Raw genomic sequence first — 17,712 nt, forward strand, 5'->3', positions numbered from 1 at the left:
TTAAACACATATCATAGCAACGAAACACACCAACTCCAGATAGACAAGATTTATCCTGGGGACAAGGATGGGCATCTTGGGTTAAAGGTTTAAATAGTAGATATTGTCTTAGTCTGTTTGGGCTGCTGTAACAAAATACCAGTAGACTGAGTGGCTTATAAACTCAGAAATTTATTTCTCACAGTTCCAGACTAGAGATCTAGTTGCCATCATGGTCAGGTTTTGGCGGAGACCCTCTTCAGACTTTGTTCTGTGTCGTCACATGGTGGAAGGGGCTAGGGAACTCTCTACAGTCTCTTTTACAAGGGCACTAATCTCATTCATAAGAGTTCTGCCCTCATGATGTAATCACTTCCCAAAGGCCCACCTCTTAAAACCATCACATTGGGCATTAGGTTTTCAACATATGAATTTAAGGATGATGGGGAGACACAAACATTCAGATTATAGCAGGTAGAATCACCTCTGCTTATCTCCTATCTATACATAGAAAAAGAATGAGAAGGAGAGATTTTGTTGTCTAAAGAACTTGTAGGGGCGCTTGGGTGGCCCAGTCGGTTAAGCGTCCGACTCTTGATCTCAGTTTAGGTCATGATCTCACACTTTGTGAGTTCGAGCCCCGCATCCGGGTGGCACGGAGTCTGCTTGGGATTCTGTCTCTCCTTCTTTCTGCCCCTTCGTTGCTTCTGCTCTCTCTCTCAAAATAAATAAATAAACTTAAAAAAAAAAAAAAAAGAACTTGTAGGCAGAAGCAAGTAGTAATCTGTAGCATATATAGCTGCAGAACATGGTATACATAAATGTGTGAGATGGAAGTGTTTCTGCTCTATGAGACCAGATTTTTTAAAAATGTTCTGTAGTCTCATTCATATCCACTGTTCACATGGTGCCATTTAACACACGTTTACTGAATGCCTCATATTTACAATACGCTCTAAGGGAGAAATTCATTCACAAGTTGACACTTAGGTGAGAAAGTGTCTAGATTTTAGCATCTTAGAGCTATGAATTTCAAATCTAGGGAAAGCCCAGCCTTGTCTTTTATTTTTCCTTTTCCTTTCAGAATTACTTACCAGTAACCAAATGCTGTCTGTTGACTTTGCCCCAGCTGATAGAAAACAGGAAACTACAGAGACTCCCTGTGAGAAGAGAGCCAGGCTGTACCCTCTGTGACCTCAACCTTTCAGTCTGAGTTCTCCTTGGGGCAGCAGTTGCAAACAGCTCCACGTGGCTTTGGCAGTTAGCATAGAGAGCGCAGATGAAAACAGCTAATGCAACAAGGCCTGTTAGGCTGGCCTGTGAGCTCAGTGACCTGTCTTTTAACCTTCTGTGCTAGTGTACTTTTGGGCCTCCTTGGGGAAGAATAGTTTATGCTCTGATCCAGTAATGGATCAGGGACCGTTCGCTGTCTTCCGTAGCAGTGGGAATACCTTTGTCACTCTGGTATTAAATAGCTGCTTGTTTGAGGCTATTAGGTGATGACTCACCTTTCCTACGTGTTACTAGTTCGCTTTGAAGCTGCTGTGCTCAGTTTAGGTTCTCCAGGAGTGACTGGGAGAAAATGGTAATCTCACAAATTGTACTTTCTTTATATCTACCCAGTGCTGATGCAGCTGTCTCACATTTTGGGTTTTGTGTCCCCCACTCTACACCCTATTTCTCCTCTGCTTGCAGGTGAAGGTCTTCCACAGGTGTATTACTTTGGACCATGTGGAAAATACAACGCCATGGTGCTGGAGCTCCTTGGCCCTAGCTTGGAGGACTTGTTTGACCTCTGTGACCGAACTTTTACTTTGAAGACTGTGTTAATGATAGCCATCCAGTTGGTAAGTTGGCATTGCTGTTCTGCAAAAGGATAGGTGGGTCCCCCAGCTGCATTCCTGTGTCCCCTTTAGGGCTCTCCCAGATGTCGTGACACATATTGAGTGCACACTCAGAGGTTTGATGGCATTCTAGGAAGCAGGCTGGGCCAAAAGGGTTAACCTAGAGAAGACATACTGCGTCTTCTGTTCGCTCTATTTTAAGAATTTGCACCTTGGAGCAACACCCTGCCCTCAACTGAAGTGGAAGCATATAATTTAGTTTGGGGAGAAAGAGGATGATTAGGTGAAATTGTACAAATGCAAGTGATTTCCTTGATGTTTTATTTATAGGTTTTAAACATATGGCTGTAAAGTTTGGTCCTCTCCCCTCACCCTTGCAGCCAGGAAGGGATTGGCCACGTAACCCACTGCCCTAACAATCAGATTCCAAAATCGTGTGACCAAGAACCTGCCTTAGCTCTCTGGCCTCCGGTTCTTACAGAGACTGGCAGAGCTGAAGAGACAGCTCCCTCAGCTCCAGCCAAATTACACAGCAGTGCCAGTTCAAGAAGCAGTTAAGACAGTTCCCTTGAGAAGTCTGTCAGCCTCTCAGAGGAAGGATGCTCATGCATCTTTTATTGGTCTCAAATGGTGGTGGTCTCACCCACTTTACAGTAAAAGCTTGGAAATGTTAGAAAATTGACCTTGGCTTTTGAGTCCAAACTTAAGATGCCTCGGCTTCCCTTTGTATGCTGTAGATAGAAATAAAACAATGAAATTTGAAATAATTTTATGGTTATTATTTGGGGCTATATTTAATTTCACATAAAAACTGCTCTTCTACCTCTGCTGCTGATTAGCTCTGTAAAATCAATGCAATCTTTACTTCTCTGGACCTCACTTCCCATGTTTTTGCAGCAGAAAGTACTAGGTTGGGGAGGCCTGCCTGACTGAGGATACAAAGGTGTGGGCAGAAGGTGAATGTGACAGTGGCACCTGTCTTCAGAGGTTGCCGACGTATTGTGATAATCCTGGCTGGGGATACATCGAGCCTCTCAAATGTGTGCTTTGTGACGTAGCATAAAAACACCTAATTCTATTCATCATTTATAAATTGTAACATTATGAGCTGAACTGGCTGTCTCACTTTCATTTAACTTGATACTTGTTATGTATGTATTTGTATCAGAATTTTTTCTGGTTTACAAGCGTGAAGTGACTGGGTGGTGAAGAAGAAATGAGTTTTACTTTCAGTAGTTAAAACCTTGGGCTGATAAAAGAAAATGTTTGGATGTTTGTTTGTTTGTTTTTTCCCAGTAAACTTCTTCAGAGTATTTTCATCATTGTGTATTCTCTTTTAGCTTTCTCGAATGGAATATGTGCACTCAAAGAATCTCATTTACCGAGATGTGAAGCCAGAGAATTTCCTGATTGGCCGACAAGGCAACAAGAAAGAGCATGTTATACACATTATAGACTTTGGACTGGCCAAGGAATACATTGACCCTGAAACCAAAAAACACATACCTTATAGGGAGCACAAAAGTTTAACTGGAACTGCAAGATACATGTCTATCAACACGCATCTTGGCAAAGGTGTGTTTATTTTCTGCTCAGTGAAAAGGGGCGGGTCCTTAAAATAACTTTTTATTCCAATAATACTTTTGTCCCCTTTGTGCATTACAACTTGTGGTTCTTCTTGCTTCACAAGGCAAGTGATTTTTATACTTGAGAAACTAAGATGGTGAGTTAGTAACTTTCCTAAGTATCCTGTTGACAACTTAAAGATTTTTCTTTAAGTAAAATTCTTTACTTTTTTAATGTTTATTTATTTTGAGACAGAGCAAGCGAGAGAGCGTGCACGAGCAGGGGAGGGGCAGAGAGAGAGGGAGAGAGAGAGAATCCCAAGCAGGATCCATGCTGTGTGCACAGGGCCCTATGCAGGGTTCAATCTCATAACCATAAGATCATGACTTGAGCTGAAACCAAGAGACAGAAGCTTAACCAACTGAGCTACTCAGATACCCCTATTTAATTCTTTATACTATGTTTCCAAATGCTTAGTTTTTTAGCAGTGTGGGCACTTGAATTGTTGTATTAAAATGATAGCATTTGAGTAAGTCTAATGATGAATTTGGTGTTTACATATGAATGAATGACTCCATGTATGACAGTCCTGAAAAGGACATCAGATTGATTGGTATCTGAACTGGGGAAGAATGTGTTACTAAAACATGTGCTAGGCTTCTGTTCACTGTGCATAATTCCATGAATAATTCTTTGAGGAAGAGCCTATGTCTTACTCAATGAAAATAGAGGAGTTGTACACTGCATTCAGGATAGACAATTTGTGAAAGCTCAATCAAGGCAGAAGGCCTTACTTGTTAGAGGAACTAGTTCAGGGGAGAATATTTGTAAGAGAAGCCTAAGGAACAGTGGGAAAGCCAAATAGGCCCTGGGCCCCTCACTAGCTTCTCCAGAAAAGCTTCCGTTTTTATCTATTTTATATATTTGGCTTCTGTGGAAGATTCCATATGAAGAAAACATTCTAAAGTGATTGTAAAACTATGTTTGAAATTCATCACTCTTGGGGCGCCTGGGTGGCTCAGCTGGTTACATCTGACTTCGTCTCAGGTAATGATCTCACAGTTCATGAGTTCAAGCCTTGCATCAGGCTCCGTGCTGACACCTTGGAGCCTGCCTCACATTCTGTGTCTCCCTCTCTCTCTCTCTTTCTCTCTCTCAAAAATAAATATTTTTTAAAAAATACACCACTCTTGAGAGTAGACATGTGAACAGAATATTATCAGGTTCCATACTCCTAGACATACTAATTATATTGGGTGTTTAAATATTAATGAATTGTTGTGCACTAACAAGTATTTTAAAGACTAAATGACTAAAAAGTTGCCTTATTGACAAAACTGCCTAGGTTTTCAAATGAGGATTCTAGAATGTGTTAGTGAAGAGTAACTATCATATTGCAAAGTGATACAACTGGAACAGAAATCCTGAATGCTATCAGGATTTTTTCAGTAAACGTATGAAAATCCTCACTTAACTAAATGTAATACTTTAAAATTAGACTAGAAGGGCTTCTGCCACTTATTATCTGTGTCATTTTGGACAGGTTACTTAATCTTCCTGAAACTTATCTGTAAAACGAGAGTAATATTTCACAAGGATGTGTTTGTGGGTTGAATGGGTAGTATGTGTAACATAGTTCTCTTGCATAGTGTTCAATATCCCCACTTGCTTCCTTTTTACTTAGATAGACTGTGTCGTAAATAGTAAAGTCATGATTATTTGGTTTAACTGACAGACTCTAGAAGTTGTTCTAATTCCTGCTTCCTAGGCACAGCAGTCCATGTTCTGATTTTATTATTCTTGTCAGGAAAGGCAAGAAGAGACAGAGATGGGTCTCTGTGTTATGTACAGATAATGGTTTACAGAATATGTACAGATAAGGTACAGATAATGGTTAAGAAAAAGGTTTGCAAACCCTGGCTGTTGCCCTTAAATCTATATGATTTTGGTTCAGTAACCTTTCCTCAGCCTCAGTTATCTCATCTGTGAAATGGGTATGATAATAATACATTATACTATAGGATACTGAGAGATAATACATATAAAGTATTTAGCACAGTGCCTCATAGTAGCAAAGACTCTAAATGGTAGTTATTTATTTATTCAGCAAAATACATTTTAAGTGTATAAGATCGTCATACTGGTTCTTTCATCTCCTGGTGTAGCCATTCCTGCTGGAACTTTGAGTTTATCTCCAAACTTGAAATTCCTGAGTTCTAGAGTTTTTTGGGTCACATTGAACCTATCCCCATATTTTTGCCCTTTCCAGATTACAGAGAATACATATAGATGGTTATTATATGCCCTTTAAATTCTGGCCAGGGTCTCAAAGCAGAGAGGTATTCCATAGGACCTTGAATCATACTGTTTTGTTTTGTTTTGTCTATTTATTTATTTTGAGAGAGAGCGAGCAAGCAAGCAGGGGAGAGGCAGAGAAAGGGAGAGAGAATTCCAAGCAGTCTCCGCACTGTCAGTGCAGAGCCCTGTTTGGGGCTCGAACTCACAAACAGTGAGATCATGACCTAAACTGAAATCAAGGATGGAACACTATTTTTTTTTTAATTTTTTAAATGTTTATTTATTTTTGAGAAAGAGAGAGAGTGCAAGCAGGGGAGGGGCAGAGAGAGGGAGACACAGAATCTGAAGCAGGCTCCAGGCTCTGAGCAGTCAGCATGGAGCCTGACATGGGGCTCGAAATCATGAACTGTGAGGTCATGACCTGAGCTGAAGTCAGACACTTAACCAACTGAGTCACCTAGGTGCCCCAAGAGTGGAACATTTAACCGACCATGCCACCTAGATGTCCCCATATTGGTTTTTAAATGTGTAGCATTCTTTATGTTGTAATGAAGAAAAAGGGAAGTGCATCTTCAAATGACTTGGGGAGAATTGCCTGTTTTGTAAGGGAGAACAAGGGAAGAAGCCTCCTAAACCTGACCATATCAGATTAGCCACTTTGTATTCTTAACGACTGAAGTTAGGGTAAGAACACTGGGTCATCTAGACCCTTTCCTCCAGCAAAATATATTTGACCTAAAATCAGAGGAGTGATACATGTAAACCAAGCATGTCTTTCTGAATGGTTGAAGGCAGGCCTTTATGGTGTGAAAGAATTCTGTGTCCTACTTGTCCCACTTGTATTGAAACCTTTCTTCTTTGAAAAGGAAAATACCCTTCATGAAAAAAATGAGAGCATGTGGAAATTCTGAACTAAATGAATACGGTTTTCAGAGAAGTACACAAATAAAGCATGACTCTGGTTTTCACTTTTTTGAAAGGATTAAGTTATCATAGATTAATTACTAATGGGTTAAATTATCATAGATTAATTACTTTAGAATTTTAGAACTGGAAAATGACTTTTCAAATTATCTATATCAGCCAACTTTCTTTTCTTGTTTATTTTGAGAGAGAGAGAAAGAGAGTGCGCGTGCGTGAGCTAGCAGGAGAGGAGCAGAGAGAGAGGGGAGAGAATCCCATAGGTTTCCCACTGCACAGTGGGCTTGACACAAACCCAGACATCATTACCTGAGCCGAAATCAGGAGTCTGATGCTTAACCAACTGAGCCACGCAGTCACCCCAACCACTTTATTTTCAGGTGAGGGGACTGCAGCCCAAAATAGGTGACTTGGCCATGCTGAATTTCACATGGATCGAATGAATGGAAAGAATGGGCCAACAGCTAGATAACCTAATTCGGGAGCCATTATTTTTCCTATTATGCCATATTCCACAACTATTTTTCATGGTGCTCATTAGTTGGAAAATCACTTTATTAGTTATTCTAGTGGGTTTACATGTGTTTTTGTTTGTGTGTGTGTGTGTGTGTGTGTGTGTGTGTGTGTGTGTGTGTGTGTGTGTGTTTATTTAAAAAGTACTCATTTTATAATGGGCTTTGCTGTGGAGAGAAGTTGGGCGGTTTTCAGGATTAATCATTATTGAAAATGTGGAGAGGTTTGCCCTCTAGTGCTCAACCAACAAAAGTGCAACTGTCCAGTGAATTTTTATTACCAGGGGGCCTCTTCTTACAGGAAGTGGATATAAAAGTGGAAAGGCAATGTGTAGGTGTGATACAGTGTGAGAAACTGCAGGGTGTGGTTTCTTTGTCTGCCCTGCTTTATGAGAGGCCTCAACTCACCCTGCTTGTTCTTTCTTTTTTATTTGTGTGTATTTAGGTCCTATTAACAAACTCTTCCAGTCTAATGCCTTTATGTTTTCAATTATATATAAAATTTGGTGGCAAACCCCAGGCAAGCTGTGTAGACAAAAGCTTCTGTTGGTCTTTCCATTTTACTTCATTCTTTTTAAGATTATTTCAATTGATGTGCATCCACTCAATTTTATGTTATTTATCTCTCTTGTCAGGGTGCCTCTTTTTCGCATTAGTGACCACCTTGCCAAAAACCGTTTTCAAACTGAAACTTACCAAGTTGCCTTTTCTTTCCTGATCCACCCTGTAGAGTTCTATTCACTCTTTGTCGTGCACATTTTCCCATAATTGAAGGCAGCCATTAAACATGTTGTACTTCTGCATTTTGAGCTGAGTAGCTCTCCTCCCTGCTTCCCTCGTAGGTTTTACTTTTTGCACAAAGAAAGCACAATCAAGTTTAGAGTAGCCCCTTAGTCTTGTCTTTTTAACTTCTCTTGATAAAGCCCTCAACCTGATTCTGAGAAATAAACACATAAGATATCTGGGATGAGCCATACTTGGCAAATTAGGAATAGAGGCATGTACTACTTACATTCAGTCTGACAACCCAAGAATATATAAGGACGTTTTTTGAGATGAAATTACAGTATTTTTTATTATCTATTCTTTAGTTTTTTACTATCTTAGTCTTCCCAAATGAAAGAAACTAAAACCTAGCAATTTGTTTTGCCTGATAAGCTCCCAGAATGCGGGGATCCTGTTTTATTTTTCCATATAGGGCACCTTAGTGATAAATTACAGGGGAGGGGCGCGCGCATGCGCGCGCGCACACACACACACAGAACACACACAGAATCTGAAGCAGGCTCCAGGCTGTGAGCTGTCAGCACAGAGTTTGATGCAAGGCTCAAGCCCACAAACTGTGAAATCATGACCTGAGCCAAAGTCAGATGCCTAACTCACTGACCCAACCAGGTGCCCCAAATTTTAAATATTTCTTAAGGTAGCTATGGAACATGGTATAAATGGCATGGAGCTGAGAGATGATACATTGATGTTTGTTTATGTCAAACTATATTTTAAGTGTTAATTTTTATGATGAATTAAGAGCACTAGACATGTATGCTAGGCATTCCACAGCTTGTGTCTTTGCGGACCTGGCCATTAGGATGGACCATTTAAAAGTTTTAGCTGCTTTATCTTCTCACTTTCCATCATGGTAACCCAAAGGGTAACTGTAGTCCATATACCGGAAATAACATTTCATTTAAATTATCTTACTTTCAGGAAGGTGACAGCAGTGACCGAGGGGCGGCTACTCACCATTTAGTGATTTAGATTTGGTTTCAGTTTAGGATTTGCTCTTTTCACTTGATATTTACTTGCCAGTGACAGCTCTAGGCAAAGGAAGCACACAGTATTTTTTGGTTTTGATCTGAAATACTATCCCTGGTTTAGATATACAAAGAATTAGTAAGCAGCGTCTTTCCAGAGCAGAAGGGTTTCTGAAGGGATTACTTGGTTTTGAACCCCTTTCTGCTTTAATAACTGCAAACATAATGTGTGATCTGTCTTCCCTTTTAGAGCAAAGCCGGCGGGATGATTTGGAAGCCCTGGGCCATATGTTCATGTATTTCCTTCGAGGCAGCCTACCCTGGCAAGGACTCAAGGTATCCTTGAAAGTGCTCAGTGGAGGGCTTTGTTTCAATACTCAGTTGTTAATGAAGGGGTTGCTGACTTGACGTCTGCAAGAAGCACAATTGGGAAGATTGGCTGCAGAGATGAAAAGCAGGGGCTGGTTATATTGTCTATACTGTAGATGCTTCCCTGGGCTTTGGGAGCTCTGTTTTGCTCACATTTGTCTTCTTCCCCTTGTGAATCCTTCTTCCTTGTTTTAGGGTTTTCCACAGTCTCTTCCCTTGTTCCCTCCCAGCCTTGGCACTGCTGCTTTTCTCTGTGTCACTTTCCTCCTCCACTACCATTATGTAGCAGGAAGAGTGTTCCCAGTGTACTGGGGAATTTCTGGAACAAATTGATGACAGCAGCTGCTACACATTTTACCAGCAAGGCCAACAGAGCTGGGTGTGCCCCTAAGGAGAACTGGAAAATATTTATTCATCCTATCGAGGCTAAGGATCCACCTGAACTAAAATAAAAATCCAGGTTTAACATTGCTGTTCATGTGTTTTATTCAATAAATGCCTATGCAGACAATAGCCATTCCTCATGAAATATGTAGTTTAAATAGCCTTCCTTAGGTATCGGTACAGTGTATTTGTGTCAGAGTTAACTACTGATAATAATTTTAACCACTGTAATTATTCTGTGCCTCTGGCTGGTTAGACTAGGAAATGGTGAGCTTCTAACCCATTTTAAGTCCCATTTTAGATAGTTAAATGTGAGGTATATTTTTGAGTTGTGATTTATTTCAACATGTTAGTATGGAAAGAAACTTAATCAATAGATTTAGGTACTTACACACCCCTTGGCCCCCTCCCTTTCTCCCTCCAGAAGGGCAGAATGATTCATTTCCTGGGCTTTCTAGACCGTTGTCCTGAAAAGTAAAGCTTCTGCCCCTTCCCTTTGGGAAGATTTTATTTCTTTCCCCTTAAATTCTCCTCCTAACACTTCCTAGTCTTCTCCTAGTCATATGTATCTTTTCATTGGTATAGATAGCTGTCAGATAGAGTTTCATATTCTATTTACTCATTACATAGCCAAGCAATACATTTGTGTATTAATTGAAACTCACTCACAGTCTATGAATCATTTTAGTGTCAGTTATAGATCTAAAATTTCTCCAACTTTCTTTTCTTTTCTTTTCTTTTCTTTTCTTTTCTTTTCTTTCTTTTCTTTTCTTTTCTTTTTATGTTTTTATTTTAGAGGGAATGCAGGCATGCAAGCATGGGAGAGAGGCAGAGGGAGAGAGAGAGAGAGAACCAAGGCTCAATCTCACGACCTTGGAATCATGACCTGAGCTGAAATCAAGAGTCGGACTCTCAACCGACTGAGCCTCCCAGGCAGCCCTCTCCAACTTACTATAGAACACTATTGCTTAAAACTGGGTGCAGCAGCTAGGGAGAGCCTCACAAGAATCCCTTGAGGCTACACTGTTGGTCCAAGCTCCAGGAGCCTTCTGTCTATAATCCTGAACAAACTTGGTTTGCTTTGAGCTGCTGACATATATGAAACCTACCTGTTAGCCTGTTAGCCATGCCTCTATCATAGGTAACACTTTTCCCTCTGGAAGCACGTTGTGGAAAGGCATTTTCTTCTACTACTTATTCTTTTTTTTTTTTTTTCCCTATTCAGATTCACAGTAAATATTCTGTGGAGCCATCTGTCTGCCCCCTCACTTAGATTAGCAATATTTTTAATCTTATAATAGAACTGATCTAAGAAGGAGAAGGCTGAATCACTTTTGAACCCCAGTGGTCATGGGAGATTACTAAGCTTCTGCAGTTTTGAAAATAACTGCTGTATGATATTTTTATTTCCTTTTCCTAACCACTCATCTCATTACATTTGATGGTGTTTATCTGAGACTACTAAATATATTTGCAAATAAAACCTTCCAGAACAGAGCAGACGTTAAATACATCATCTCTGTTACATTTCTTATTTATTAGAAAGAATATTGAGCCTAGCAATTTCTGCCAGTTTGAGTGAAGCAACCATTGCATCCCCAGACATATTGGACCTCCCATACTTGGTACCTGTTTCCAAATAACTTTCTCCCTTTGCTCTACAGGCTGATACATTAAAAGAGAGATATCAGAAAATTGGTGACACCAAAAGGAATACTCCCATTGAAGCTCTCTGTGAAAACTTTCCAGGTAGGATGCTAGAAGGACATTCCAGCCATTGTGACTAAAACTTTGAAGTAGGTAGAGACAATGACTTGGTGTCTCTAGATAAGGGCGCTCTCTAGAAAATTCACATTTCCTTTTATTGTCATTTAGACCAAGACAGGTTTTATCACTTTCATTTGGGTCATAAGGAAAACACCAATATTCCTGACTTGGCTCAGAGCTTCTCACCATAGGAAGCATTCAGTTCATGAGCATGGCCTTTCACCTCTTTCCTACAGAAGAGATGGCAACGTACCTGCGCTATGTCAGGCGATTAGACTTCTTTGAAAAACCTGACTATGAGTATTTACGGACCCTCTTCACAGACCTCTTTGAAAGGAAAGGCTACACCTTTGACTATGCCTACGATTGGGTCGGGAGACCTATTGTAAGTATGCTGTTTTACCTCATCACTTCAGACCAGCACTACCTCGCTTGCCAGACTTTCTGCTTAAATCTATGGAAAAAACATTCCTTTGACTGTAGACCTTACGTATGCCAGCCTTTTCAGGGTGATGCCATAGGTTACAATTACCAGAGTTAGAAAGCAGGAGCAACTCCTTTATATGTTTTTAAGATTATGAACAGTATGGCCTAAGATACCAGAACTTAAGCCAGTTCTTAAGAAGAACTTTTGCTTGAATGATCCAGAAGCTGGTGCTACGTAAGCTGGTCCTGCTTCTGTAGAAGTGGAACCCAGCACCATAAGAAATTTTTTTTTATTATTCATTTTATTAAAAAATTTTTTTGTTAAATTTTATTTATTTTTGAGCATGAGCGAGGGATGGGGAGAGAGAGAGGGAGACACAGAATCTGAAACAGGCTCCAGGCTCTGAGCTGTCAGCACAGAACCTGACATGGGACTCGAGCTCATGAACCGCCAGATCATGACCTGAGCCGAAGTTGGATGCTTAACCGACTGAGCCACCCACGCGTCCCTGTTTATTTATCTATTTATTTTTAATTTATTTATGTGAGAGAGAGATGGAGTATGAGCAGGGGAAGGGCCAAGAGAGAAGGAGAGAAAATCCAAAGCAGGCCCTGCACTGTCTGTGTGGAACCCAACTCGGGGCTTAAACTCACAAACCATGAGATCATAACCTGCATCAAAACCAAGAATTGGATGCCTAATGGATTGACCCACCCAGGCACCCATCATGAAAAACTTTTGAATTAGTTCTTCTGGCCAGGAGTTCACAGTACCTGAGAGCAAGCTAACACATCACTGTAGGATGTTTTCTTATTTTCCAAGGTAAGCTGCTCTCTAATGAGCTATTGAGGACCAGGTGGCCTCCCTTTTGCAGATAAGCAAAGTGAGAAGACTTGAAACTGCCCGTCATGACTGAAAACAACAATTAACCACTGTTTTATTAGAATTGGAATGATGCTCTCCTTTGCAGAGTCATTAAGTCAGGCCCATCTTCCATTTGACTTTTTGTTATATTTTTCCAGCCTACTCCAGTAGGGTCAGTTCATGTAGATTCTGGTGCATCTGCAATAACTCGAGAAAGCCACACACACAGGGATCGGCCGTCACAGCAACAGCCTCTGCGAAATCAGGTATGTGCTGGACCTTCCTTGTTTCAGACATTCTACTTTTTACTAAAACCAAAATTTTTCGGCTTCTCTGCCTAAGTGTATATACTGAAATTAAATACAAAGGACTTGCCTTTGCTCAAGCATGTGGGGTAGCATTCCAGCATCCCTGGGTGCTATAACGGTACTGAGGTGTGGTCAGGCACCTGATATGAAGTATCCAGTCAAGAGAATTAGGACTTGTCCAAGTCTGTTGGCTGAAAGGGGCCATCTGCCACAGGCCCGAAAGACCTCCTGAACCACACAGGATCAACAGGGTAGCCCATTTTGGGTCTCATCTGTAGTCCAGTGTGGGGTACTCTCACTGGTGCTGGGGTGGCTTTTGGTCGTCTTTATTTGTTTGTTTAAAAAAATTTTTTTTAATGTTTATTTATTTTTGAGAGAGACAGAGACAGAATGCAAGTGGGTTAGGGGCAGAGACAGAGGGAGACACAGAATTCGGAAGCAGGCTCCAGGCTCTGAGCTGTCAGCACAGAGCCCGACGTGGGGCTCGAACTCACGAGCTGTGAGATCATGACCTGAGCCGAAGTTGGACACTCAACCAACTGAGCCACCCAGGCGCCCCGATTGTCTTTATTTAGTTTTGTTTTTGTTTTCTGATTAAGAAGAGTGGGTAATTTGGACTTCTAGCTGACCTGGGCATAAACTGGCACCTCTGTTCCACCTCTCCTCCTGTCCCCATGTGAATTCTAGAGCTGGCCAAGTAAAGTGAAGATTCACCTTTGCTTTAGGCCACTGTAGAGGAGACCATGCCATCCATCCTTCAGTGTTCATGGTTTGAGAAACTAATGGTCTATGTGAGAGGCTTCTCTCAGCCTAAAGACAGAGGAGGCAAACACACAAAAATCAGCAAATTTGACAATATTTGAAGAAAGACGTCACTGATTGGGAAGGAAATATGACAACTTTCATCTTTATATCATATACAATTGACCCTTGAACAGCACAGGTTTGAACTGTGTGGGTCTACTTATATACAAATTTTTAAATAAATATAGTATAGTATTGTAAATGTATTTTCTCTTCCTTATGATTTTTTAATAACCTTTTCTTAATCCTTATTTTAAGAAAACAATATAATGAGTATAACATACAAAGTATGTGTTTATCAAATGTTTATGTTGTTGGGAAGGCTTCTGGTCAACAGTCAGCTATTAGTAGTTAAGTTTTGGGGGAGTCAGAAGTTATATGGAGATTTTCAACTTCACAGTGGTTAGTGCCCCTAACCCCCACGTTGTGTTGTTCAAGGGCCAGCTGTACGTTGCTAAGAGAAAACTGAAGACCCCAGTAGATAAATAAGCAAAGGATAATAAACAGATACACAACATGTTCACTCATTATCAACTCTCAAATTAACTCGTAACCCTGACCTCACGTTTTAATATTCACAGACATATTTATAATGAAATGCAAAAATGCTTATTTCAGATGCACATATGAGAAAGTACATAGGTTAACAATAGCATATAGAAGTACATACACACAGGGAACATCTGACAGGCTTAGTCAGAAAAGCACGTGATTCTTGGTTTCACGGTCGTGAGTTTGAGCCCCACGTTGGGTGTAAAGATTACTTAAATAAATAAAATTTAAAAATTTTTTCTAAAAAGAAAGAACACACACATGTACAGTGAAGTACATACACAAATATGGATAGACTCACCAATAAGCACATATTCTTGGCAAAATGTATGTCTTGGTAAGAAAAAAGTATAAAGGAGGGAAATCTGTGTATTTAGTAGCTAAGAGAGAGTAGACAGGCAAAAAGGTGGGGTTTAGCAAATCACATACACTAATTGGATCCATAGTTACATGCTTTAATCAAAGTAGTTGGCTAAGAATTACAATTTGACTGGCTTCTGATTGACACAGAATACTGTTGATTCTGTGGTTGTTCTCTTCTACCTCTCTTGTTAAAAGTGTAGCTGAGTGCACACTTAAACTGACACTCTGAGACGTGGCTCTGGACTTTGAAAATCCAGAATCAATTATTGGAATCCATTTTAAGAAAACAACCCACGATATAGATTAAGTTATGTGCATAAAATTGTCACAGTGTCACTTGAAACAAACGTTTTAGAAATGATCCACTTATTATAAGGGAATGGTTATGGATCCAGCTGAAATCTTTTAGCAAAAAAACTGGGTTATAATAAGGTAAATTGTAGTGGGCTTATTCAGTAGAATATTATGTAGCCACTTAAAATAATATTTAGGAAAACTTGTAGCAACCTGAAAATGTTTATGGTTTGTAGGGTGAAGAAATCAGAGTACAAAATTAGAATGACAGCATGATTTCCCCTCGGGGAAAGGGCAAATGAAAAAATCAGTGGAAGGAGATAATGCCAACATATTAGAAGAAACAGATAATATTGTAGGTAATATTTTTCCAGACTATTCTATGAAGAAGTTACATTATCCTATAATGAAAAATGCACTTAAATAGAAAAGGTATGGAAAGAAAAAAAATCAGTAGTCAGTAGTGAAGTCCACATAATCAGCATATGTGCCCGAGTACTCATGTTTTCAGAATATTTCAAATTAAAATAGGTATTTCCTATAGTTTTCCATGTCTTTTCTGCTTCAGTGAATTCTTAATCAATGCTGCTGTTTTGATTGGATTTTTAAAGTATGGGAAAAAGAGATGTTGAAAACCTGGATTGCCAGGGTGAAAAAATTAGTCAAAGCTATTATCTGAGTAGAAGTACGCTGATTTTCAGTGTACTTTTTTAAAAATTATTTATTTATTTATTTATTTATTTATTTATTTATTTATTTATTTATTTTGAGAGAAGAGCAAGCAGGAGAGGGGCTGAGGGAGGGTGGAAGGGAGAGAGAGAGAGGGAGGGAGGGAGGGAATCCCAAGTAGGCTGTATGCCCAACATGGGGCCCTATGTGGAACTCAGTCCCACAGCCCTGGAATCATGACCTGAGCTGAAATCAAGAGGCAAACGGTTAAACTGAGTGAGCTACCCAGGTGCCCCTCAGTGTACATTTAAGTGAAGGGTCTTTAAACTAGTGTGTATAATTAGGAAATCTTACTGCAGTGCAATAATAAGCTTCTTTCTGAAGAATTGAATCTTGAAATTCTCTCTGATTTTTTTCTTTTTAGGGTTTTTAGTATCCCTTGGCTGCTAAGGGATTGAAATTCCCCACATTAATGCAAATTTTATACCTCTCTCCCAGCAGGATTCTGAATCCTTGCTGGGTTGAATTCTTTCTGCACTCTGCCCTGTGGGTAAATGTATTTCTAGTATCTGTTCTACCTTTACACTGTCTTAGTCTGTGTCTCTTTGCTTTTATTCCATCTTTAGGGTTGTTTTCTTATGTTTTTAGGGTTTTGTGCTTGTTTTTTCAGAAAAATTGCGGCCAAATATGTCCTTTACATTACTCCAAGAATTGAAAGAAGTATGTTATTTTTTGGATTGGTACTTTTCAAGTTTTGTAATCAGCAAAAGAAGAAAGTAAAATCTCTCTTTGAGAGATCCTGACAAGTATTAACCTCACTTTAGGGGCAGCTAACTTTTTCTCAGCAACTTTGACTACATAAGTCTAGCTGGAGACCTGCTCTGTGAAAGTATGTCCTGGGGATACCAAGATAAATAGGGAGTCGTTGTCCTCAAAGAATTGCCACGTAGATCAGCCAGGTAGCCAGATAACCGTAACACAAGGCAGAACAGAGAAGTTCCCCAAGTTTCAAATTACCATCATCAGAGATTGGAAGAAGAAGACATTTCATCTAGTTTGAGCGTGACAGAGTTTCATGAAAGAAGGTGCATTTGAAGTGCTCTTGGAAGAGTAACGTGGACATGAAAGAGGCATTCCATGCAAAAAGGAAATATGAGCAACAAGAAGTTGTTTAGTTCATTTTCCTAAAATATATGGTGTGAATAAAGGAGACAAGGCTAGGAAAATTATCTTGGAGCCATTTGATGAAGTTCCTGGAATGATGGGCTGGAGAGTTGATACTTAGTTTCAGTAGGGAATAGGTAGGTACTAAAGGTTTATGAACAGAGAGGAGTGATGTGATCAAAACTTGGCTTTAGAAGTTTTTTGGCATAGAACATAATAATGGCTTGACAGCCAGCCTGGAGACAATTAAGAATGCAGTGCATCCACTTCGGAGGTTAAGGGGGCCTAGATGGGCTGTAGCAGTGAAAAAATGATATAAGGGTGTGATCTGCGAGACTTGGTAGCCCACATGCATGTCAAGATGGAGGGAGAAGGATGAGTCAGAGTAGTTGCTGAGATTTTGAAGCCTGAATAACTGGGGGGTAGGTGGTACAATTACTGGAAATGGGAAAGTTGGGGGAGAAACTTCTTTGGAGTTTGATTTTAGGCATCTTGAGTTTTTGTCACGTTTTGTTTTGTTTTGTTTTGTTTTGTTTTGTTTTGTTTTGTTTTTGAAAGAGAGAGAGCACACGTGCATGTGCAAAGGAGGGGCGAAGAGAGAATCTTAAGCAGGCTCCACACCCAGCAAAGAGTTGACTTGGGGTTTGATCCCATCACCTGTGCCGAAATCAACAGTCAGATGGTCAACCGACTGAGCCACCCGGGTGCCCCTAGGCATCTTGACTTTTAAATACTAGCAGTGTATTCCAGCTGAAGGTGGCCAACACGCAGAGGAGGACTTTCAAAAAAAAACAAAAAACAGTGACATATTTGGAAGTCAGAGCATGGAGGTAACATTGATGATAGTGCCAACAGAGTTTCATTCTGGGTAAA

General features: G+C 40.1%; 1 protein-coding gene across 12 annotated transcripts in view; it reads left to right on the forward strand.

Annotated features, from left to right (window-relative positions):
* CSNK1G1 (casein kinase 1 gamma 1) overlaps nt 1-17,712 on the forward strand; it is a 174,780-nt gene that overhangs the window by 124,376 nt on the left and 32,692 nt on the right. For 8 of the 12 annotated variants that reach the window (XR_008417065.1, XM_053888967.1, XM_053888971.1 and 5 more), the window contains exons 5-10: nt 1,675-1,826; nt 3,164-3,398; nt 9,125-9,210; nt 11,292-11,376; nt 11,631-11,779; nt 12,844-12,951. Coding sequence is in view for 11 of the 12 variants with exons in the window: in XM_053888967.1 (XP_053744942.1) it covers nt 1,675-1,826; nt 3,164-3,398; nt 9,125-9,210; nt 11,292-11,376; nt 11,631-11,779; nt 12,844-12,951 (815 nt within the window). In the remaining variant the exon portion in view is untranslated. The remainder of the gene's footprint in view (nt 1-1,674; nt 1,827-3,163; nt 3,399-9,124; nt 9,211-11,291; nt 11,377-11,630; nt 11,780-12,843; nt 12,952-17,712) is intronic. The other 4 variants (XM_053888968.1, XM_053888965.1, XM_053888970.1 and 1 more) reach the window with 1 other exon arrangement.

Source organism: Panthera pardus, unplaced genomic scaffold, assembly GCF_024362965.1.
Source record: "Panthera pardus isolate Hobbes unplaced genomic scaffold, ASM2436296v1 HiC_scaffold_24, whole genome shotgun sequence".
In the NCBI taxonomy this organism is placed as follows: Eukaryota; Metazoa; Chordata; class Mammalia; order Carnivora; family Felidae; genus Panthera; species Panthera pardus.